The 26771-nt window shown below is 39.3% G+C and overlaps 1 protein-coding gene across 1 annotated transcript in view; it reads right to left on the reverse strand.

Annotated features, from left to right (window-relative positions):
• ATRNL1 (attractin like 1) overlaps positions 1–26771 on the reverse strand; it is a 749151-nt gene that overhangs the window by 432725 nt on the left and 289655 nt on the right. Inside the window, exons 25-26 of the mRNA XM_055118743.1 lie at positions 23746–23807; positions 96–174 (exon numbers count right to left, since the gene is read on the reverse strand). Coding sequence (XP_054974718.1) covers positions 96–174; positions 23746–23807 — 141 coding nt within the window. The remainder of the gene's footprint in view (positions 1–95; positions 175–23745; positions 23808–26771) is intronic.

The following is a 26771-nucleotide window of genomic DNA, read 5'->3' on the forward strand; positions in this document are numbered from 1 at the left end:
ACTGGAAAATACGTCTTTGAAAGTGGCATGTTAATTAAGCAACAGAAACCCACATTGTTCACGTCTTTAAACAAAAGATCAAATATCACTAATACCTCTCTTCGACGAGAAGCCCAACACGTTTGCTTGATCTTCCATACCACAGCAGCCACCAGTAATAAGGATAAAAAACAACTGAAATATAGAACAAATAATTTTCCTTAACACTTAAGATGAAGTGATTAAATAATTAAATATATAGTTGATGAATTATAGAGAAGTAGAACTCTGGATGATAACACATAAAAATGACACATTAACTGTTATTTAATCTCAGAAGTAAAATCAAAGTAGACAGCTAATATTATTTATATTTCTTTCTAGGACTGGAGCGATAGCACAGCGGGTAGGGCATTTGCCTTGCATGTGGCCAACCTGGGTTCGATTCCTCTGTCCTTCTCAGAGAGCCCAACAATCTTTAAAGAGTATCCCACCCACACGGCAGAACCTGGCAAGCTACCCTATTTGATATGCCAAAAACAGTAACAACAAGTCTCATAATGGAGAAGTTATTGCTGCCTGCTCGACCAAATCGATAAACAGTGGGATGACAGTGCAAGAGTGTGATTTCTTTCTATACACTATATTTGATCTTTAAGATTTCTTTTTATGTCAGTAGGAATTTAAAATTCAAACTGCACTGTATTTATGAGGCAACAGAAACCTATGTAGAATTGCTGAGTTGATGACACAGCAAATTTATAAATTCAAACACCAAGGTGTGTTCATTCACTTGACTTTGTTGTCAGCTAATTTAGCTATGAAACTAATCCAGTGGCCTTAACTGAAGATTCTCTCCTCCCAAACAAAGAGTTATGTTTGAAGACATTTTTTCATGATCACAATGGGTAGGAGGTGCAATTGTGGCTAGTGAAAGAATCCAGGGGTGCATATAAATACCTGCAATGTAGGAGAGCTCACCCCCAACAAAAAGAATTTCCCAGTCCAAAATACCAGTCATTGGTTAAAGAAACTCTGGTACATCTACACAATGGAATACTATGTAGCTGTCAGAAAACATGAAGTCATGAAATTTGCATATAAATGGATCAACATGGAAAGTATCATGTTGAGTGAAATGAGTCAGAAAGAAAGAGACAGACATAGAAAGATTGCACTCATATGTGGAATATAATGGAACTGAGAAGTACAAGTTGGCAACGATGCAACTTCTGGCAGATATCTCTCTGGACTTAGTTACTAAAATACTAAAATACAGAAACCCAAAACCGAGAGGCCGCTAAGTGGTCACTCGACCTCATACCTCTTCATCCTCAGCAATGGAAAACAAATTATCTAATGCTTCCTTTTCAGCAGGTCTGACTTTAGGGGAGAGACTCTCCAAACAATAATAGTGAGTTTTGTTGAAATATTGTATGCAATCAAAGTGAAAGTAAAGTGAAATTTATTAGTTACACAGGCGGGGGGGGGCTAAGGGTGGGGGGCCTTGGGGCGTGGGGGGGTTGGGGTGTGGGGGGTGGGGTGGAGCTATACTGGGATTCTTGGTGGTGGAATATGAGCACTGGTGAAGGGATGAGTATTCGAGCATTGTATAACTGAGATTTAAACCTGAAAACTTTGTAACTTTCCACATGGTGACTCAATAAAAAATTAAAAAAAAAATACCAGTCATATTTAGCACGGCATTGTAGCACTGTCATCCCATTGTTCACTGATTTGCTCGATCGGGCACCAGTATCCTCTCCATCGTAAGACTTGTTGTTACTGTTTTTGGCATATCAAATACGCCATAGATAGCTTGCCGGGCTCTTCGAGAGAGATGGAGGAATCGAACTCGGGCTGGCCGTGTTGCAAGGCAAACGCCCTACCCACTGTGCTATCGCTCCAGCCATCTTTAAGTTGAAAAAACCTGGATTATATTGATGTTTAAATAAGTAAATCAATCAGGGGGGCAGAGTGATAGTACAGTTGGTAGGGCATTTGTGTTGCACTCATTCTACCCAGGTTCCGACCTTGGCACCACGTACGGTGCCCCAAGGAGCACTAGAAGTGATCCCTGGCACAGAACCAGTATTAAGCTCTGAGCATAGCAAATATAGCACCCCCCCAAAAAAAGTAATGAAAAAGAAAGAATTCAGTTATAATATTTACACATATGACCATACATATGAGACATAATATGCAAGAAGGTTTGATAATACATGATATGCCGTCAGTAGTAACTTGGTTTGACAAATCTCAAAATAACAGTTTTACTGGCTCTGATTCATCAATCCCAAACCCGTACCACTGTTTATTTTCTCTCCTTTTGCTCTGTCCACCCAGAAGCAGACCTGGACTACGACTAAATTCACTTAGCACTACCAGAACTAAGTAGGCTCCATCCTTAATTGATAAACCTTATATTTGTCAATGATTCACTCATAAGAGTGCAATTTCTGACTGTTCCACTCTCGGCAGACATTTAGTGTATTTTATTTCCCATTTCACTCAAAGAGAAGATCGTAGACTACCTTTTGATGCTAATGCTGATAGCAATTCCATGCCTATCCACTTAGTGTGAACACATTTCCAATACCCTGTCAGATAGTTCTCAGTGTTGCTAAGGTAAGTTTTCTAAGAGCACTCTGAGATATGATATAACATTCTTATTTCACAAAAGATGAATCCGATGCTCAGAGTCCAAAGTGAGCCGCTTCTACAGCAGTCATACTGAGGAAGTAACAGAGCAGAAATTCTAATGCAACTTTAAAAGCCTAGCTGTTTCTAAATCTATTGTCTCACATTAGGAGCTTGTTTGCCAATTCACAACAGTTGTATTTCCATATCATATCCAGTCTCTAATCCTCTCTGCAGCATCAAGAAAGCAGATAAAAGGAGTGAAAGTCACAAGTCCTAACATTTTCTAACACAACCACTAACCTTTTAAACTACTTCGTTTTTTGTATCATTATTATGGGGAGCAGAGGGGCACATCCATCGGCTGTGCTCAGGGCTGATTCCTGATTCTGTGCTCATGACTCAGCCCTGGCAGGGTCTGGGAGACCAGATGTGGTGCTGAGAACCGAACTTGGGTCTGGCTGCATGCAAGGCAAGCTATCCCTGAACTATCTATCCATCCCTGCAACATTAGCTTTCCTCCTAATATTTATGAACCCTTTCTTTCTATTTCATTTTAATTTACATTTCTAATAAATGTTCAAAGACCATACATATTTCCTCAAAAAAATAAAATTAAGAACCCTACTTGATTGGCCCTGTAACTTCCTCCAGATCAGAAGTCCCCAACTCATTTGGACTACTACTGCTTTTGCAGGAAAAAAAAAAAACACTCAAATGATGTTGCCCACCAGCCCAAATTTTACCTTCTTTAAGTGAACCAACAGAGAGGACCCCTGCCCCCAATCCAATCAAAGCGACAATTGCCTAACCTGCCATCCCAGTGGCCCCCTAGAGGACAGTGTCACCCATTCTATCAATCACCAGTCTGGTTTGTCCTGTCACCAATGTAGCCATTCTCAAGTCAAGGTTCTCATCGTCTCATAACCTGGTATCTGACTTGTAAACTAATGCAAACACTAACACTAGGATCTGGATAAAATTCAGTGCTAGGGAACAAGGGAACATGCTTTGCTCCACCACAACCAAAAAGATGTTACTATTAATGATTTAAACTTTAGGCAATATTGAACATAATCAAGGATATGTCTGTCACCATGTCTTTTTAGAAAAGATTTATTCTCTTAACAACCAATTTTCAAACCTCAAGTCATAGTACCAGCTAGACAAAACTCCTTCTGAATATTTTATTCCAGTGAATTTTCTTCTTCAGGGCATACTCTAATGTGAAGAGAGGGAAGATAATTAATTACTGATCCCTCTTTTAAGTTATGGGTATCCTTAAAGATATCCTTAAAGCTTATACCACCACACTGATATTTTTCCTTTTGCTCAGTGCAGTTTTTCTCATGGCTTTAACTTTGACCTCATCCGGAATGAATTTCAGATCTATGTCCTTCGATCTGGCCAAATGAGAGCATCTAATTATTAGAAGAAATCTCAGAGATTATTTAGTTCAAATTCTCTCCCAGAAAAGAAACTCCCAGGGCAACTTTAACAGTGCATCACCCCTAATTAAACACTCATCAGAGTGGAATGGCTGATAACTCAGAGCTATGAGAATTTCATTTAGAGGGGAGCTCAAACTCTGTACGTGTTCTTTAAAGCATCTTTCTAAGACACTAGTTAATGCTGCTCTGTTTCTCTCTTCCTGTTACCTAGAATCAGCCGAAGTCTCTACTTGCTGAAATATCAGCTTTGAAATACCCAACCTAAGGAATAATATCTTTAGAAAACCACTGGTGGTTCTCCAGCGGGACAGTTTTGCTCTTCCTGAAAAGCTTGACTTAGCACTCTTTCATAGCAAAGCGAGAGATACTGCTATCACTGAGGGATGCCGGAACACAACTGTGGGGGTCAGGGGTGATAGGAAGAGAGTAGCAGCCTCCTGTTGCTAGGGGGATGCTTTCTGTTTTTCTGTTTGTTCAATTTCCGGGGGTGGGGACATGGTGGAGAGTGCTAAGCTTGTTTTTTTTTTTTCCTGAAAAGCAGTGGTAGACCTAATAAATTTAGGAACATCTGCCAGACTATTTAGATGTCAACATTGAGTGGACATTTAGGAAGATGCTGGGAAATATCTAGTAATAAGTCAACACTCCCTATTCCTTCAAAAGAATAAAAAAAAACATGTATGATGTGGGGGGGGGGGGGTAGGGGAGTTTCCAGTCCATCCTCCAGTAGTGCTGAGAAACCCTGTTTCAGTTTAAATTATTCCCAAGTGCTGAGACTGCCTTGCTCAGGTTAACATTATAACCATTAAGATATAGTGCTGAAACTAGGTACTTTGAGTGTCATCTGAGTAGCCCACTTTAAGAATTTTAATGTGAGAGATAGAAATAATAAGCCTAACTGGAAAGATATTACAGTAGGTAGGGCTCTTGCTTTGCACATGGATGACCCAAGTTCGATCCTGGCAATCCACATGGTCCCCTGAGCCCCACCAGAAATGATCCATGAATGAATGAATGATCCATGAATGAAGCCCTGAGCATCATCAGGTGTGCCCCCTGCCTCCCCAAAAGTAAAGAAAATCAAACTTATTATGTCAAAACTAAACTCATGAATGCAGTAAACCATTCTAAAATGCCTGAATTACAATAACAAAAGTTATTTTATACTTTTTAATTAAAGCAACTAAAGTACTTAAGTATATTTTTATTTCTGTAATTCCCAATATTCCCCAGCAAAAAAAGTTACATGATTTATATTCAGTAAAGAAGATTAATTTTTAAGTGATAGTTTTCATTCTTTTAATGAAAAAAATACACAAAAAGCTGGAAAGAAAATCCATGGATTGGAATAAGTGACATTCTTTTAAAAGGCCATATAACCTATAGTAATATACAGTTACAATGCTATTGTATGAAAATATAAATGACATCCTTTACAGAAAGAGAACCAAAAATCATGAGTTATTTGGAACTAAAAAACACTGAAAATAGAGCAATATTGAGGGGGGGAATAGTCTTGCACTCCCAGACTTCAAATTATACTATAAAGTGGTAGCAATTAAAGTGGTACTAAAATAGAGACACAGATCGATGAAACAGAAAAGAGAGCTCCCAACTAAAACCAAACATATGTGTAGCTGTAATTTATTGGAAAAGACCCAAATATACATCCTAAAGAAAAAAAAATCTGTTAGACAGTTTTCGGTGAACAGGACAGCCACATGCAGAAGAATGTAAACTGCTCAATATTTAACAGCATACCAAAAAGTTAACACAAAATTTACTAAAGCTGTGCATGTAAGATCTGGCTGGCATCATAAAATACATAGAAACAGAGATAGGCAATACATTTCTCAACATCAGTCACAGAGATGTGTAGAGAACTCAAAGCTAAAGGGAAACAAACGTAAAAGTAACAAACGCGACTACATCAAACTAAAGAATTTCTGCACATTGAGAAAAACAATTATATTGAAAAGATGCTATTGAACAGAAAAAAATATTTTCACACATGTCAAAAAAAGGTTATTAAGCAAAATGCACAAAGAACTTATGAAATCTAACAATAAAACAAACAACCCAATTTAAAAATGGACAGATCTAGTCACTTCTTCAAAGAAGAAATAGAGGGAGATGACCAAAGCACACACAGAAAGGCCTTTGCTCATCATCTCCAATTGCAAAGAAATGCAAATCAAAAGGACAGAAATCACCTCTTCCTGTGACAGAAAGTCAGAGAAATATATGTATTTCCAAGTTGACCACACTATTATATTATTTATAACAGCCAGAACTGGAAACAATCTAAGTGCCATCAATTGACAAATGAACAGATATGAGACATATGTGTGTATGTTATGTATGTATGTTTATATATATGCACACACATATATATTTATTACTGAAATTCAGCTATTTTAAGAATGGGTGATATCTTTCCATATGCAACATGCACAGACCTCAAGGTCATCATAATTAGTGAAGTAAATATAGAGAGAATAAGCATCTGGACCGAATAAAGCAACATTTTCAACTATAAGACCAACTAGTTCTTTAATCTAAGAAGTCATCAGGGCTGGAGCGATAGCACAGCAGGTAGGGTGTTTGCTTTGCGCGCAGCCGACCCGGGTTCAATTCCCAGCATCCCATATGGTCCCCTGAGCACCACCAGGAGTGACTCCTGAGTGCATGAGCCAGGAGTAACCCTTGTGCATCACCGGGTGTGACCCAAAAAAAAAAAGAAAAAATAAATAAATCATCAAATGACTAGAAGTGGAAGAGTAAAGTACATAAATAACTTGGACAAATGGAATAATTTAAAACTGAAGGACAGAATTGGTTTTGGCAAACTTAATGTAGTGTGTCTGTGCACACATGTGTACGTAAAGGTAATATAAGTTGATTTTCAGTGATACATAACTAAAATCTATACAATGCTGTAACTAAACACTACTTCAAAAAAGTTTACAAAAACAATCAAGGAACCAGGGAGCCAAAGATACAACTAAGTGGCAGAGCATGGGCTCTGTGTGTGCAATGCTCAGATTGCATCTCCAGCCCCGTGTGGCCCTACAACAATAAAAACAAAAAATTTAAGTTTTTCTGACCTAAATCTATGACTTCAGAAAAAAAAAACTTTACAGCAGAGCAGAAGCCCATATTAAAAAACTGCACAAGTTTCGTACTTTCACCTTATAGAGGACATTTTCATCCATCTCCTCTATAGTAGTTCACAACAAATGCTTTCCATAATACATCATATTCGATGAGCACTACAGATATTACATTGATATAAAATTAGCTGGAGCAATCAATAAAATAGTTTAAGAAATCATTCTAACAACACACCAGTCATCTCCAATGACTATTAAGAGCCCAGTAAATTATATTTCAGTTATTGGCATATACTCATGGTCATTAAGCTTTTGCAAATGAATGGAACTGATTATTTTAATTGACTGGAAAATATTGTAATTTGTTTGGATTTGACGGTCTTTTTAGCTGTTATTATCCTTATGTAAACATAATACTTTGTTAAGTTTTTAATAAATTATGTTGCCAATAAAAGTTATAGTTCTGGGGCCAGAGATAGAATTAAGGCACCAACCTTGCATGCAGCAGACCCTGGGTAGATCCCAGGCTCCCACAGTTCCCCCTGCACTAGCATCCCCCTGGCACCACTCGGGTGGCACAGTTAATGTCCAACACCGTGGTGTCCACACAGCCTGTAGCCTCAGACCTTTTTACTGAAATTCCAGCCCTGGTAGCTAAGAGTTGACAGGAGGGGAACCCCAGGGCTCCTATGTATCACTAAATGTCTTGATTCCTTTTTTGTTTAAATCTGCATACAGGCACCAGAGTGATAGTGCAATGGGTAGATCATTTGTCCTGCATATGACAGGGCCTGGTACCCCATATGTCCCCCCAAGACCCACCAAGAGTGATCCCTGAGCATAGAGCCAGGAGTAAGCCCTGAGCACTGACAAGTTTTGCCCCCCAACAAAGCAAAACAAAATTACAAAAAAACAAAATCCAATTTATTAAGAATATTCCATTAAACAACAAGCAGTGTGTGTGTGTGATGGTGGTGGGGGAGTAATGGAGAGGGGTGCCAGGAAAATAATACAGGGGGAGGGCACTTTCCTTGCATGTAGCCAACCTGAGTTAATCCCCGGCACCCTGATCCCCGCCAGAAGTGATCCCTGAGCAGAGCCAGTAGTAAGCCCTGAGCACTGATGAATGTGGTCCAAAGACAAAAACATAGAAACAAATCCCCAAAAATCTACATAAAAACAAAATCCAGTACATTAAGAATATCTATGAAAAGGCATGCAAATGTACAAAATCCCTTGATAAATTTATTTATTGCTTTTGAAAAGTTAGACTTTTTTGGTAACCCCTTAAAAGTCACCAAGAGACTCTGAAAAGACTTAATCAGAAAACAGGAGCCGGGGGCTGGAGCAATAGCACAGCGGGTAGGGCATTTGCCTTGCACAAGGCCGACCCGGGTTCCATTCCCAGTATCCCACATGGTCCCCTGAGCACCGCCAGGAGTAATTCCTGAGTGCAGAGCCAGGACTAACTCCTGTGCGTCGCCAGGTGTGACCCAAAAAGCAAAAAAAAAAAAAAAAAAAAAGAAAGAAAGAAAGAAAGAAAACAGGAGCCTTCAAGGACGGAAGATGGCTGAGGTGTGACAGCTCGTCCATCACCTAAAATTCCTCCATGGAAAAGTACCCAGAATCGCCCCCCTCTCCCCTTACCCGTCTCCAGCTCTCCTCTCCCACTTGAGTTTGAGGGTAAAATAAATTTTTATTATATAAAGACATTAGGATTGCTGGGCTTGTCTGTTACAGTTCACTTTGGCCTGATGCATTAAGTCAAAGACCAGTGGGTAATATCAAACGGCCTTTAATCTGGCTTTATGGCTGGGTTTCCAGAGGAAAAAAAAAAAAAAGCATTTTCATTGCTTTATTTTCAACGTCTTTCTATTGCAGTGGCTTTCATTGCTCCTGGGTACAGAGATACTCGTGACGGTGGCAGTGTTAGATGTGTGTGTGTGATGAGGAGGTGGGGCTTCTCATTTTAAAATTAAACTTAGTTATAATGCCAGAAACTCTAAAAGGTTTAATACCTTTTCAGATATTTCTTAAAAAGGAACTGGGGTTGTATGAGGGAAGTATAAGCACAAAAGTGTATAAATCTGTAACTGTACCCTCACGGTGATTCTCTAATTAAAAATAAATAAATTTAAAAATTTAAAAAAAAAAAGGAACTGGGGGGGGTTGGGGGGGGCTGGGAGAAAAGGAAAGGAATGTATAAAAGCAAGCTCAGGGCCCACAAGGACAATGAATGAAAGCATTAGGAACTTCGGGAAAGGTGTTTTCATAATTTCAATAATTTGATTTTAACTTTCATAAGATGGTCATTTTAGAAAAGATGTCTATGTGAGACACCATGGCACTCGTTAAGTATTCTCATTTAGGGAATATTAAAAACAATTCAATACAAGTAGCACAAAGGACTATAAGGTTATGCTGTAAAATAGGCTTTGGGGGGGGAAAAATAAGAAAATAAGAAGTAGAAGTAGGTAATGTAGAAGCCCCGTGCCTCTGGGCCATACTCAAATGGGGCTCAGGGCTTCCTCCTGGTCTATACTCAGGGGTCCAAACGGGGTGCTGGAGATCAAATCTGAGCTTGCTGCATGCAAGAGAAGTACCTTACCCATGGCACTATCTCTTCAGTCCCACCTTTGATTACTTTCTGACTGTTCTTCAATTGTTATCAACTGCCTTTTCTAAAGTATCGAACAATTCCTATCCTATCTTTTAGTTCCTTCACTGTTTCTCCTTTCCTCCTGCAATTCCTGTTTAGTCAAAGCCACCTTTTTCATCATATGTATAGATAATTGATCCAGTTGTGATACAAGTTTTTCTTAGCACCGAGCACTGTTGTCCCGTTGTTCATCGATTTGCTCGAGCGGTCAGCAGTAACGTCTCCATTGTGAGACTTGTTGTTACTGATTTTGGCATATCGAATACACCACGGGTAGCTTGCCAAGCTCTGCCGTGAGGGCAGGATTTCTCAGTAGCTGGCCGGGCTCTCCGAGAGGGACGGAGGAATTGAACCCGGGTCAGCTGCGTGCAAGGCAAACGCCCTACCGGCTGTGCTATCGCTCCAGCCCACAAGTTTTTCTTAAAGTAATAAATGTTATAGTGCTTGACTTGATTTAAAAAAAATGTAATGATGCATTTTGAAGAGATATAAAGTTGCTCCCCTAAACATATACAGTTTTGAAAACCTCCATAAAATATAAAATGTTTTTAAATGGCCTACTTCCATCAGCGTTCTCTTTACTCCTGCTCCCTATCCTCTGATGCTCTCTTGAGCTGTATATCTTCAAAAATGGATTGAGACCTTATTTATATCCAGCAGAGGATAGTAGTTTTTCTGTTGAGGTGCTTCAGCTATTTTTAGAATGTGGTTACAATGTACCCAAAATATTGCAATGCATTTTTTTTGAGGATGTCCTGCAATTTCAGTCTGTATCTTGGCAGCATTCTACCCATTCGCTCAGCTTTTGAATTTTCTGGCCTGCTAACAAGAATCAGGATCTCACTTACGCAGCTCGGACCTGATCCCAGCTGTTCACATCTAAGTGCATGAAATTCTTTCCCTCTTCCTGAAGGAGGTTCCTTCCCAGCTCCTTTCGAGTACCCTGAGCTTTTCCTCGACTTGACTTTCCCATCCTCTGGCCAGAAAACGTCCATTTGCACTACCCACAGCACCGTGTGCTAAGCGGGCCTGAGAGAGGCGAAGCAATGTGGTTTCTCACGGCTTTTGTGGAAGCCGAACCCCACCACACGCAGAGGAAGACACTTCTTTGGAGTTGGAGCTCGTGCAGTTTCCACCAACTCCTGACAGGTTTTGCTAATGTCAGCGTAGGTGCTGTGGGACTTCTTGGGACTGGTTGGATGAATAAAGGAAACAGAGGAGGTGGAATTTTTTTTTTTAAGGTGGAAACCAACCCTGATTTCTCTTACGTTTAAGTTCTTTTCCCACACAGTGGGAAGCAGAGGAATTTAGAAGGAGACACAGGTTCAGACACTCATGCAAAAATGGCAAAAATCCAAGCATCTGTACGTAGTGCATTGCACTGGTCCCATTCTCCCTGACAGAACTGCTCACACTCACTCTCATCAGCATCAAACAGCTTCCCAGGAACTTCATCCAGCCGCAAGAGATGGGATCAGATGGTATGGATAGGGTAAAGAGAGGTACGTTTATTCCAGACCTGCCATAAACTTGCAAAAGTCTTTCAATTGAGAAATAACACTCTGACGCGGAAAGCTGCAATAATTAGATACCTGTCTACATGCAAAATAAAAAGATCTTGACATATAGCTCAATAATAAACCAAAAATAACCGAAATGATCACAGATCTAAATATACAAGGTGAAAATGTGAAATTTTTAGGGAAAAATAAGCTTATGTGGTCTTGAGTTGAGCAGAGTTCTTAGACATGACATTCAAATCATAATTTACTAAAAAAAGAAAACTTGATTGTATAAAGGAAAATCTTTTGTTCCATAAAATACACTGTTAAAAAGGAATGATAAAACAAGTTAAAGACTGTGAGGAGATATTTTCACATCAGATATCTACTGAAAACATATCCAGTTGTATAAAAACACATTCGAAACTCTGTAATAACAACCCACTAAAAATGTACCAAATGATGTGCGAAGACATTTCAGACAAAAATATATTTGTATGATTTATAAGCACATGAAAAGATATTCAATGTTATTAGCCATTAGGGAAATAAAAACTAAAGTACTGATGATACTCAACACATGCCTTTTACAACCTCTAAAATTAAAAATATAGGCAAGACCAAGCAATGAGACTGTGGAACTACCGAAGCCTCTACGCTTTGCCAGTATAATGCATAATAATGCTGTCATTCTCAAAAACAGTAGCATTCGCTATAAAGATAAATATACATCAGCCACACAATCCAGCAATCCTCCCCAGGTGTCTATCCCAGAAAAATGAAAACTTATACTTACATTTGCACAAAAACTATACAAATAGGACTGTTGTTCATGGAAGCATTATTCAAAATTGACAAAAGATTAACAATTCATTTCTCTCAATATGTGCAAGCATAAACAAATTGTGCTATAACAATACAAAGGAACACTGCTCAATAAAAAAGTGAAATAGGATATTGATGAAAAAAAACCTACTTGGATAAATTGGATGAGGAGCATTCGGTTAACTAAACTGTAACAAACTTCTCGCAATCACTCTTACTTGTGGTGCATTGGTTATTTTTATTTGAAAGAAGAGTGGAACTCTATCTGTTTTCTTGGAGATAATTCCTGAATAAACCTCCCATATAATGTGATGTCTTTTATGGTTTCTACTTAGCTAAATACATTTCTCCGGGCCTCATTTCCATTACCATATCCATTATCATAATCTCATTTTTGAAAAGGAAAATTTCTGTTTATTTTTCATCCTTTATCCTTCTCCAGCATTCCTTGTCCTTACATGATTTTTAAATATATATGTATATATATTTTAATTTTATACACATGTATATATTTACCAAATACTCCTTCTGGGTAAAGTCACTTTGATGTAGGCATTCTATTACTGAAGATTTTAGGATTGCTTCTCTCCCTCAAGGGAATTATCTCATTTTTTCTCTTTCCTGAAATATCTCCATCAAATGTATAACATGAATACAAGTTTCATTTTCCACAAAACTTGCTTATTCTTCTTATGCTTGTACTGACATGTATAGAGTCCTTGTTGGCTGCTCTTATGTTACAATGTTTAACAACTGATTGGTCTTTTTAAAAAAAATTCAGGTTTCTTTCCCTTGGCCTTTAATTTCTGAATAAACAAAATTATCATTATCCCTTACAATTTCACCCACGAAAATGACCATAATCAATAAAATAGCTGGTAATATGCATGTGTGAGGACATGAAGAGACTGGAACCCTCATAACATTCCCAGTGAAAATATAAAGTGGTGTGTCTTCTTTGCAAAGTAGCTTGCCACATCCTCATGATGCTAAACCTAGAACTACACATGACCCAACTATGCCACTCCTACAAATATACCGAAGAGAAATAAAAATGTATTTCCAGGGGTCAGACAGAGAGTCCAACAGTGTCTGAAGCACAGACTTTGCATGTAGGGGTCCCAGGCTTGACCCCCAGCACAGAATCCCCCAAGCACCACCAGGGATGACCCCTAAGCATAGAGTTGGGGGGAAAAATAAAAAAATCATAAACTTATAAAAGAAAATGGAACTGTGTTGCATCCAAAACTAGAATAGCATTTATAAACTAAAAGAAATAAAGTGTTGGCACAGAATAACTCACGGATAAACCTAAGCACAGTGCTAAAGATGATGCAAATAACAAAAAGTATATATTGTCTGGCTACATTTATATGGAACTTGAAAATAGTCAATTTTATGACAGGAGATATATTAGTAATTGTGGAGAACCGGCTGTGTGGTGTGAGCACATGGAAGGTAACTGCAAGTGAGTATATGGCTTCATTACAGCATGATTAAAATGCAGAGCAATTGATTGTGATGGCGATTGTAGACCGACTGTGCCCTTCAATGGGTGAATTTTATAATGAGTAAAATTTACCTCAATACAGCTTTTTAAAAAAATTTAAATTATAAAATATAACTTGAGTAAAAACTGAGACAATGTATATCAAGCTCCAATAGGATTCAGAGGATAATACTTAGTGATGCTTGGGTAAGATGTACGTGTTAAATTTTAATGACAGTCATGTATCTGGACAGGGACATCATATCTAAAATATAAGTACCTAACTAATCAATTAAACGCAACTAATCAATTAAAATGTCCAAAAGAACCAGAGGTATGTAGGAATTAAGATGCACGCAATTAGATGTGTAGACCCTGATTTGGTCCCTGTCATCTCATGGTCCCCCAGAACTGCCAGGTGTAGTTCTACAGATCACCAAGCACAGCTGCAGGCCTCTGGCCTCCCAAATCCCCAAAACCGCAGGGCCTGAGCAGCACCACATCCTCAGGACCCTGCACAGAAACCGTAGTCCAGACGGCCAAGAGTCACAGGGAGGGGGCCCCCTCACCTCTACATACAGTTTGCCAGGTCACTAAAATGACAGAGGATCTGAATGCACGTTTTTCCAAAGGACATATGCAAATGGTCACAGTATATAAGAAGATGCTCAGGGCTGGAGCAATAGCACAGCGGGTAGGGCGTTTGCCTTGCACACGGCCGACCCGGGTTCTAATCCCAGCATCCCGTATGGTCCCCTGAGTACCGCCAGGGGTAATTCCTGAGTGAAGAGCCAGGAGTAACCCCCTGTGCATCGCCGGGTGTGACCCAAAAACCAAAAAAAAAAAAAAAGAAGAAGATGCTCAACATTACTGGCTGCCAAGTAAATGTTGCAAGTTGAAACCAAAAGATACCACCTCGTACCTGGTAGGATAACTTTTATTTTAAAAAATACAGGGGCCAGAGGCTGGAGCAATAGTACAGTGGGTAGGGTGTTTGCTTTGCACATGGCTGACCCAGGTTCAAGTCTCCAGCATCCCATATGGTCTCCTATGCACCGCCAGTAGTAATTCCAGGAGTGCAGAGACATGAGTAACCCCTGAGCATTGCTGGGTGTGACCCAAAAAGCTAAAAAAAAAAATACAGAGGCCAGAACACTAGTACAGCAGGTAAAGTGCTTGCCTTGCCTGTAGCTGACCCAGTTCAATCCCTGGCACCCTTAGATGGTCCCCTGAGTTTTGTCAGGAGTCATCCCTGAGCACAGAGCCAGGAAAGCCCTGAGCACTGCTGAGTGTGGCACAAAAAACAAATAAATAAATAATAAAGTAAACAAAACATAAAATATACTCTCAAAAAGATTGGTGATAAAGTACAGAAAATGGAAGTCATATGGCAATTAACTGATACATCAACCACTGAAAACATGACCATGGCTCAAAAGCTTTAAAAATGGAGCTAGCCACTGATTTGGAAAGCCCATTTCTGGGTGTACATCAAAGAAACTGACATTGGCATCCCAATGAGATACCTACATCTTCATGTTCACTGCAGCTGTATTCACAAGTATCAAAATATGCAAATAATTTGTCAGTCACACTGAATGACAATATGGATCAGATGATCACATACATAATTCTAATTGCAGGATTTCCAGTTTCTCATGGTTGAAAAATATTCCATTGTGTCTATCATCCTTTCACCATCCTACCATCCTACCAGCTATGAGGTAGAATCTCTGTGGTTTCAATTTGCATTTCCCTGATGGCCAGTGATGGTGCTCATCTTTTCATGTACAGATGCTCTGTGAGACAGACTGGGAAAGAAATACTACACAAAGCCTATTACATGTGTAATCTACAAAAGCTGAATTATAATCACTGGAAGTATGATAATGGCCCCAAGGGTTGGGGAGATGGGAAATTAGAGAAAGGCTGTTGGAGGGCAAAATTGTTCAAAATTCCAACAAGGAGATAAATAAGATCTGGAGATCTTGTGAAAAATATAGTGTTATTGTCCTAGAATTTGAAATTGCCAAGAGAGGTCAGGGAGCAACCTGAAGAGAGGAACCTGAGGAGGGTCAGTTTCAATGCCCAGAACCACAGGAATGACAAGGGCCACCACTGTAGGTTAAGCATCAAACTTTCAGGCTCCCAGAGTCAGGCCAAGTATGTGAATCCCCAGGCACTGCAGGAAAGGCCTCCCCCAAACTGAACACTGTATCTTAACTATTTCAACAGACAAGAAAAAACAAGAGAAATGTGACAGGATGACGGTCTTAGCTAATGGTAGCATTATGTTTATGTAAACATAGCAGCTTGGGTAGCATTATGTTTATATAAGCATAGCAGCTCGGTTTCTATAAAGCAAAATACATAATAATATAAAAGTACTGAGAGGGGTACATCAGATAGGGCAATTGCCTTGTACATGGCCAACACAGAGGAATGACCCTCAAGTACCCTATAGGGCCCCCGAGTCCTGCCAGGCGTGATCCCTGAGTGCAGAGCCAGGATTAAGTACTGAGCACTGCTGGGTGTACCCCTCAAACCCCCAAATTTCAAAGTATTGATAGGGAGAAAAAATAAGTTCAAAGCGATTAAGATGACTATGCAATGTCACCCTTACTAATAGATAAAATAAACAGAGAAATATAAGTAAGAAAGCTGAATACTTGAACCAACTGATATCTAGAAAACTCACCCCCCACAACAACAGAAATATTCTTCCCAAGGGCACGTTAGACAATGTCCAGGATATTTTAGGGCATGCATTAAATCTGAATCGATTTTGTAAAAATAGATACGATGAGGAGGGGGAAGGGAGGGTGAGTCAATGTTGGAAGGATCGTGAAACACTGGTACAGCGTCTGGTGTTGGAACGCCACAACTATAAAATCACGACTTAATACTATTGTCAAACTAGAATAACTTAATAAAAAATATTTTTCATAAAAAATTTACCACAAAGCATATGTCTCCACAGCAGGATTAAGCTACAAATCAGTAACAGATGAAAAAAACTAGAAAATTCCTAATTTTGTGTGAATTAAATACCACTTAAATATCTAGTCACTGCCTCAAAGAAGAAATCACAAGGGCCATTACAGTTTTTAAAGACAAAAATGAAAACACAACACAACAAAAGCCCTGGGGATGCAGAGAAAACAGGGTTCAGGAAGAAACAGAGCTATAAATGCTCAGAAAAAAAAATCTCAAATCAGCAACTTAACTTTACAACTTCAGGAAATAAAACAAGAAAACTAAACCCAATGCTTACAAGAGGAAGAAAAATAATAAAGATTACTGCAAAGTAAATGAGAAAGAAATTTTAAAAAAATAGAAAAATCAACAAAACCAAAAGTAGGTTCCCCAAACAAACCAACTATATAAGCAAACTTTTAGTTAGGAGGAAGGAAGGATGGGAGGGTGGGGAGGGAGGGAGAGAGACTGAGCCACAGACTGTATCACTGGGCTAGGGAGCATATCATTGATAAGGCTCCCCAGCTTCTGTACTCTGAAACCATTCACCAGTTTTCATGCAGGTATTTTCTAAAAAATGTCCTCAGCTAAACAGGGAGCATGGAAGTGACAGCCCAGAAGCCTCGTCCAGGGATTTTTCAGAACTCCCCCACGGGTGCCCACTGGTCTTGTCAAACTGTCCAAGATCCGCACAGAAGTCTCAGGAGATTTTACTCAGTTTCCCATTCTTGCGTATCTGTTTCATAGGCAGATGGTCTGAAAGATCTCTCACCTTCTCCCCTGCTGCTTCCTAACTGAAACTTTCTCTTAAATGTGTCCAAGCCCATGCTGATTCTCTCATATATGTCTAACCCCTATCTGCTTTCCAGAGGACGTGTAGTCTAGGGAAATTGGGAGGTAAAATAAGATTTTAGCACCGATTCTCTCACTATGGGACAGACTGACAATTCTCCCCCACCAACATGGGGCACAGATCATCCAGGAAAGGCTTCTAGTCCTAACAAGTCTTCAGCGTTGACTTGAGAAAGCATCCTGGGTAAGAGAACATGGTTTTAGATACAATTGTTCTGGACATTAAAATTAGAAAGTAAAGGCCTTAAAAAGAAAGGCAAGTTGGTGGGATCATTGCTGTGTTACATTAATACCTGCAGTGGGATAATGAGAGACCGAATGCCCATTAACAGACATTACTGGCCAAATGTATGAGCTAGAGGGTCTCTTTTATAGCTCTGAATGAGGCCGTCGCATCCAACAGTGGAAGAGCCAATATGGATGAACAGCAGGCTGATGGTCCAACTGCTAGAGCCGAAGGGCCCAAGAGTTGGCAGAATATCCAGTCAAAGCAGTTTCTTTATCAGCTCCTTTATGAAAGAGAGGGGCCACAGTCTGGGCAACCTGAGCTCTTGATACAAGGCACAGAAATATCCAGGATTAAATACCTAGATGATTCCTCTGCAATAGATGATCTAGTAAACTAGGCAAACACCATCCCAAACAAGCACCCACCACATCCTCTCCGGTTTCCACTCTGATAGGTGGAAATCGGGGCATGATCCATGTGGGTTTAGAAAGGAAGTAAAGAGATTATATGTGCGACAGAAAGGCAAGAAAGATCCAGCAAGTAGCGGGCAGGAGCTGGGGGGTGTGCGAAGAATTGGATTCGAGTATTAATTGCTCTAGTGGGGGAGAATGTAAGACTCGAGATCCTGATACCTATTTCAGGGCTGTAGAAGAACGAAACGCCCTACTGAGCAATCCAGGGGATAGGGCAAACTCATTACTGGGGAGCGTTGGAAGTCTAGAAAAAGCAACGGTCAATACAAACTGAAATGGAAACGCCTGTGCTGTCTCAGCAGATGGAATGGGGATAGAAAGAAGGAAGCCATGGGAAGGCAGTGCATTGTTATGCTCATATTACGTAAGGGCAGAAGAATGACCAAAAAGACGGTGTTTCCATGAAAAGGGGGCAGGAGATCAAGTAAGATGCCCATCTCTCTACCTTGGACTCAGAACACAGAATTGAGGCATCTCAACTGAGGGATTTCGCTGAGGGATCACCCAAGGGAGAGGGATCCCAGTGCAAAGGGGACCCCGTGGACTGTGGAAGAAGGCTATTGGTTGGACACTGATGGTAGATACGGCATTGTAACATATATTCACAAGAGATGTGAAGTTACACCCTAAAGACATAGTCTTGAAAATCAATAGTACTCAATAAAAATTTAATGAAATGACTTCTTTGGGTTGTTCCAATCATTTACAACATGAAACCACAGACTCTAACAACAACAAACTTGGAGAAGTTAGGACGACCTACATAAACGGCAGGGAAAGCGAAGACCAGGGCCAGGCTCTGTCTATAAGTGATCTCCCTTGTCCTGACCTAATTACGTTGCCCTCCAGACTAGGCCCAGCATGGAAGTAAAACACTGACGCAGAGTTTGTGAACTGGCCTCCACAGAACCGCACTAAACTGAAAAGCTGACACATTCACCTCTGCTCTCCCAGTAGTGAGGGAGCAACAGCAATAGCGGCTGGCACCGATGAGAAATGCTGGCCCTGAGCGGACAGGGCCGCACAAACCCAGGCTGGGGAGAATTTCCTGAAGAAGGAGCGTCGCTCATTCTTGGTGGAAGGGCAAACTGGCTCAGCCTGGATGGAAAACAGTATAGAGGCTTCTTAAAAATTTAAAAATAGGGACCAGAGCAATAGTACAAAGGGTAGGGTGTTTGGCTTGCATGCGGCTGACCTGGGTTCAATCTCCGGCATCCCATACGGTCCCCCCAAGCACCACCAGGAGTAATTCCTGAGTGCAGAGCCAGGAGTGACCCCTGTGTATCGCTGGGTGTGACCCAAAGAGCAAAAAAAAAAAAAGAAAATTAAAAATAGATCGATCGTATGATCTAATAATTCTACTCTTGGGCATCTCTTCTAACAATACAAAAATGAATTTGAGAAAGATAGGTGTGTATATATGCACATCAAAATTCACTATAGAGCTATTGGCAGTAGCCAAGTTCTGGAAACAAGCCAGATGCCCAACAGGAAATGAAAATTGGTGCAGGAATGGCTGGAAAGAGAGAGATAGAGAGAGAGAGAGAGAGAGAGAGAGAGAGAGAGAGAGAGAGAGAGAGAGAGAGAGAGAGAGAGAGAGAGAGAAACAAAGTTTAAGGCACTTGCTTGGCATGGAGCTCTGGTCACTGAAACCTGGGTTCAAATCCCTGAGCACCACCATCAAATCTCTGGGACCATACAGATCCCACAGTCCTGCCAGGAGTGAGCCCTGGGCAGAGAGCCAGACGGTGATGCTTTTGAAGACCACTGAGTGTGACAACAAAAGAGAGAAGAGAAAAGGAGAGAAGAGGTGAGGAGGCTAGGGGAGGGAAGGGGAGGGAGAGGAGGGGAGGAGCGGGAAAAGAAAATAGAAGAAAAGGAAAGAAAAGAAAGGAAAAGAAAGAGAAGAGAGGAGAGGAGAGGAGAGGAGAGGAGAGGAGAGGAGAGGAGAGGAGAGGAGAGGAGAGGAGAGGAGAGGAAAAGAAAAGAAAAGAAAAGAAAAGAAAAGAAAAGAAAAGAAAAGAAAAGAAAAGAAAAGAAAAGAAAAGAAAAGAAAAGAAAAGAAAAGAAAAGAAAAGAAAGAAAAGAGAGGACTTTTGCTATAACCACCATGGAACTAGAGAGGATGGTGTTAGGTGTTACATAAAATAGTCAGAAGAGGGGCCGGAGTGATAGTACATTGGGTAGAGCATCTGCCTTGCACGTGGCCGACCCGGGTTCGATCCTCAGCATCCCATATGGTCCCCCTACCACGCCAGGACTAATTCCTGAGTGCAGAGCCAGGAGTAACCCCAGAGCATCGCTGGGTGTGACTCAAAAAGAAAACAAAATAGTCAAAAGAAAGACCAATACCAGATGATTTCACTCAAATAAAGTAACAGAGCAAGGGGATGCCCAAAGGGAAGAAAGGAAAGGAAACCCTTTAGATTCTACTGAGAGAGCTGACTACCAAGGAATGCGCTGGCCCCCTGTGAAAGGTCCTGTGGACAGGGGTGGACATAAGCACTTCCGCGGCGGCCGTGCTGTGGAAAGACTGTAACACCTAAATCACAGACATCTATATATTTTTAAAGTCATTACTACGCCCAGTAAATAAAAGAATTCTAAAATCAAGTTAAGAAAGAATAAAACAGCAATCGCAGTAATAGTGGCATGAATAAGTGACATCCATAAATGCTGATCTATTTAAAGCCCCACTTGAAAATTTATCAGCAGTGCTATTTAAAAAGAAAACAAACAGTAACTTAAAAATATTCTGCACACGATTTGTCTTAACAAGGAAACAATTTAAAACTCTTTAATTTACATTTCACTACTGGGATAAATTTAAATGACAAAAACCCCGCCGAATAAATTTTATTACACTAAATGATCAGAATATTTTATTTCACTTGGTTCACTTTGTCCATGATGACAACATAATAAATGGGATCATCTCTAAGACATGAAGCACATTAGCACCAGCTTTCTTTCACTTCCTGAAAGAGGTACTAAACTTAAATATGCAAATTCAAAACCTTAAAAGAAAAAAAACTAAACATTTAAATCATTTACATAACATTCGATGGTTTTGTGAATTTTTTTACACAGAACTAAATTATTTCATATATTTCACCCGTACTCTTCTGCATCAAAAAATATTTCATTTTGATCTATTAAATAATGCTCACAGAATTTAACTCACACTTTTCAAAAGCATTCTATAACCTAATTCAGAATCTTGAAATTAATTTATAATCGTACAAAATGTAAAATGTTAAATACACTTATGTTGTATTCTCAAATTTCAAGTTTTTCAATCATTTTACTTTTTTAGGGGGGAGGGTTGGGCCACGTGCTCAGGGTTTACTTCTGGTGTTGGTTCACTCGAGGATTACTCCTGGCAGTACCTGGGGAACCCATATGCCATGCCCGAACTGTACTTGTGTCAGCCACATGCCAGAAAAGCACCTTAACCCGTGGACTATTTCTCTGGCCCTCTAAAAATTTATTTTTAAGGGAAAATTTAAAGTATGCATAAAATTTGCATGCATTAGTGCTAAACATTTGTATAGCATTAAATCCTGTGAATTGCCCCTCTTTTAAAGAGAAAGATAAACAGGACTCTTTGCAGAGCAAAGTGATCAACATGGCAAAGATTTTGAAAAGAGAGCAGATAGAGATATAAATTGAAGAAAAGAAGGTAGAAGCTGAAGTGCACTATTGGATATGAGAGTAGACTTCTTCTGCACAGACCCCGTAAATAAAATTAAAGTAAATGCTACAGGGAGACAGATTTCCATTCAATTACAAAGAACAATTAGTTATTTGAAGATAAAAACTACTATCTCTGGAGATGGTGTGTTTCCTGTCATTAAAGGCATTGAGGCATAAGCGAGATGAAGGGTTGGACAAATTACGTCCACAGGCAGAAGCCAGCCCACCAGCTGTTTTGATCATAAAGGTTTATTGGAACATAGCCTCTCCCATTTGTTTCCATCCTGACCGTGGCTGCCTGAGCAACACAGCAGCTGAACTGAGCAGATGCAAGAGGGACTGGTAGTGCACAAATTCAGAAATATCCAGTTTGGCCCTTTACAGAAAATGTCTGCTAACCCCCGTGGAGAACATATTAGGAATTCAATTGCCTACATGTGTGCACATGGTAGCCAATGATGATGACGTTGGTGTTTAAGAAAATGTCTTGTGTATCATCTGTAAGGACAGACTGGATGGTACAAGTTCTTACAAGACAAGGCAGGAGAGTCAACTAAGAGAGTAGCACTGTCATCCTATGAATCGGTGTTCATCGATTTGCTCAAGCACGCACCAGTAACGTCTCCATTGTGAGACTTGTTGCTACTGTATTTGGCATATCCAATACGCCACGGGGAGCTTGCCAGGCTCTGCCATGCGGGCGGGATACTCTCACTAAGTAGAGGTCAAAATTTATAATTCACTGTTTTAAAGCACTATGCTGGGATTGGGACTATAACAGTCAGAAAGGGAAAGACGCATTTGCCTAATTTCCACAAAGGCACTAACAGACAAGTAGAAGCTTTACACGATGTGATCATGTTAAAAGAAACAAAATCCCTTTCAATCCAAGTATGAAATGCCATTGTACAGTTACTCAGTTTAGCTCTTCTCCTAAAGTTTATTAATATCCCAAGAATATGAGAACAGATGTTTCCCATGAAGAAATTTCACATTTTGAGAAAAACTATAAACTCGACCTCTTTGAGACAGACTGTAAATCAGCAAAACAAAAATTCAAGAAAAAAACAACTGATATGTTAAGTCAATCACAAAAATCAAAATACATATAGAATTTCCCTAAACTTTACAGAAGCCCACTTCATCACTGTATCACTGTCATCTCATTGTTCATCAAGCAGGTGCCAGTAACATCTCCATTCATCCCAGCTCTGAGATTTTAGCAGCCTCTCCTTACTCGTTTTTCACAATGATTGGAGGCTCTTTTCAGGGTCAGGGGAATGAGACTGATATTGTTACTGTATTTGGCATATCGAATACTCCACGGGGAGCTTGCCACTTCATCAACCTATACTTAATGTTATGAATAACTAAGATTCCAGGAAATAATGTTCTATTCTATACACTATTACAGGTAGCAAGTTCCTTAAGAATAGAACATATGTGCATTTTAACAATCTATACAGATTTTAATCACATTGCTGTGTACTTATGATAATTGCTTGAAAAATAATTGAATTAATTTAATGCTAGATGTGCAGAACCAATATGGTGATTTCACTATTCATCTATTCATCTCATTAACTAAAAGAGCCTTTAATGTTTTATGCAATAGAGGAATACAGAGTCATCATCCTTTTTTCACAAAATCCACTGAATACTATCCACAAAATAGTGTAACAGCAAACTAATGCTTCACAGGTCTATTTCAAGGATACTTCCCCTGCTCTGAAACATAGATGTAAATATAAGCATATCAAGGTATTCAAGGTGCACTACAGAAATAATAAAAATTGCTTCCTGGAAAGAATATACATGGAATATAGATTTAATAGATTCATAGTCAGGAAAAGCAAATTACCTGAAGAAGGTGACAAAAAACTGCACAAGATCCATGATTGTATTGTGTTGGGAGAATGCAATCTGAAAAATCAAAGAGAAAGTTTTAAATATACCGAGTCTTTGTTCTTCGCTAATGCCTATGGTGATGTCAAGGCATTCATAATTTTTCATCATCTAGACATCTGGATCATCATATAATTCACCATATATGCTGAAATTAAAACCTCATCTAACACACTCAATATCTTCAGCTGCCCGTAGTGACCTGTGCCCAGCTATAAAATGAAATAGTTTGAAAAACTTATTATAAAATGAAGGATTAAAGATAAGATGGGGAGGTTGGCTGGGGCGTTGGAACACTGGTGGAAGAAAATGTTCACGCTGGTGATGATTGTGGTGTTAGAAGGATGTATGCATAAATCAACAGCTATTTAAATCATAGTACTTCAATAAAAATGTTGAATAAAAGTGATTAATTTTAATACAGAATGTATGTTATGAGTTTCATGTAAGATCTTATTACATAATAAATGTACCTACCTAAAAATGGAAGTAATCTTTATCTACTAATGATCATATTTGAGTTAAAGAAATTGAAAATTTCATGTAAGCCCTCTACCCTCCACCAAATTTTAAATCTATCGAGGAAACTGAAGATACGTGTTTTTTCCCTATAGCCTTCTTTAGTACATTAATGTACTAGTGCCTCAGTTGTCCCATATATGAATACTAAATAAAAAAAGCAGCTAACTTATAGTGCTAGGTTAAAGAATAACTGAATAAACAGGAATAAAATTTCTGCCACAATACATGGCATAGAAGTATAGAATAATAAATGTATATTATATCATATAAGATGATCAACATGATTTTTTTTCAGAGAGCTAAAGCAAAACCATTAAGGAGCTGAACTTCCTTTTAAAAATAATCTGTTATAAAAATCTTTCAGAACATGTAGTAGAATTTATGTTTCTAGTGAAAAATGGAAGAAGAGGAATAATATTTCTCCTTGGTTTTAGACAACTAGAAAAATCAAACAAAATACATAAAACAATTATTTTTAGGACTTTGCCCAAAAAAAGCAAGAGAACGATATAATCCACATATGAAGGGAATGTAAGATGAGCTTCACAGTTGTTCCTGTTTCAATGCATGGAAATGGCAATACAAAAGATATTCTAAAATAAGATATATTAGCATTTCTTATATATAAAGAATCACAATCCATAGGAGGCCGTTTAAATTTGTGACGTTATGTGCAAATGCTTAAATACAGTAATATTAATATCCAAAATGCTTCTAAGAATATGAAGTGCAAAGCACTTATAAAGAAACCAAGGAAAATAATTACTATAAAATATTGGTTAGAGGTAAAATTGTCTTAAAAGATTTTAGTGTTTGGGTCAGAGTGATAGGACAGTGGGCAGGGCACTTGCCTTGCACACAGTCAACCTATGTTCCATCCCAGGCATCTCATATGGTCCCCCAAGTGCACCAGGAGTGATTCCTGAACACAGACCCAGGAGTCAGTCCTGAGCCTCTGGGTGTGGCCCATGTCCCTCCCAACCCCCGCCGCAAAAAACAAACACCTTTTTAAAATTGAATCATCATGAGATACACAGTTACAAAGCTGTTGATGGTTGGGTTTCTGTCATACAATGTTCCAACACCCATCCCTCCACCAGTGTACATTTCCTACCGTCAATGACCACAGTTTCCCTCCTATCACCCCACCCCCACCCAGACTACCTCTATAGTGGGACTTTTCTTTTTTTGAATCTCTCTCCTTTTGGGTATTATGGTTTGCATTAAAGGTATTGACAGGCTGTCCTGTTTGTTCCTTTACCTACTTTCAGCATGCAGTTCTTATCCAGAGTGATCGTTGTAAACTATCATTGTCATAGTGGTCCCTTCTCTATCCCAACTGCCATCTCCCCACAGCACTTGAAGCAGGCTTCCAACAGTGAACCAATCTTCCTGCCCTTGTTTCTAATATCCTTGGATATTAGTCTCATATTATGTTAAAAGAGCATCTTTAAATGGAAAATATAGAAATAAATTTTCTTCTCGGGTGGTTGACCAAGAGAATGCATTAGAAATGGTGCTACCGAACCATTTTTTTTTCTGATGGTAAATTATCTTCATGGGAAGATAATTTTGGATGCAGAAATTAAAAACTGAATCATTTCAAGGGTAGGAATTTCAGTGAAGGGTCACAAAAAGTAGAAACAGGATGTGAAACAGGAAATGAATCAGATAAATATAAATAGTATAAAAGAAAAGAAACAGGATAAAGGTATATAAGTAATCCACTAAACACTGAGCAAACAGAACCTGTGTTAAAACACAGATTTCCATAGTGATATCAGTAGGTATAAATTCAGCTTTATTATTTTAGAAAATCACCCAATTCAATGCTACATTTATATTTAAATGGGAGCACTTCGCAGAAAGACCAAGGAAACACTAATATCAGCGTGCTGAAAGTAGACTATGGACCAAACATGATGGCCACTTACTACCTGTATTGCAAACCATGACACCCAAAAGTAGAGATAGTAAAAGAGAATGTGGCCTGCTACAGTGGCGGGGGTAGGGGGTGGGAGTTGGGTTATCGGGAGAGATACTCAGATAATTGGTGGTAGAGAATGGGCACGGGTGGAAGGATGGGTACTCAATCTTTGTATGACTGAAACATGATCATGAAAGTTTGTAAGTCTGTAAGTATATTTCATGGTGATTCATCAAAAAATAAATAAATAAATAAAGATTGCAACCTTGGGGCTGGAAAAATGAAAAAAAAAAACACTAATATCAGCAGAACATTTCTCTTAAAGAGTGCCATTTTATCTAACCACCAAGTTTTTCTCTGTGCATCTTCTACATTCAGAGCACCAAGTCAGGTCCATGATTACAAGGGAAATTCTTGGTGGTAGTGATGAAATGAGACAAAAGTGACAATAAACTATCATTGCACTGTTGTTGCACTGTTCATCGATTTGCTCGAGAGAGCACCAGTAACATCTCCATTGTGAGGCTTGTTGT

The sequence above is a fragment of the Sorex araneus genome, chromosome 11, assembly GCF_027595985.1.
Source record: "Sorex araneus isolate mSorAra2 chromosome 11, mSorAra2.pri, whole genome shotgun sequence".
Classification (NCBI taxonomy): domain Eukaryota; kingdom Metazoa; phylum Chordata; class Mammalia; order Eulipotyphla; family Soricidae; genus Sorex; species Sorex araneus.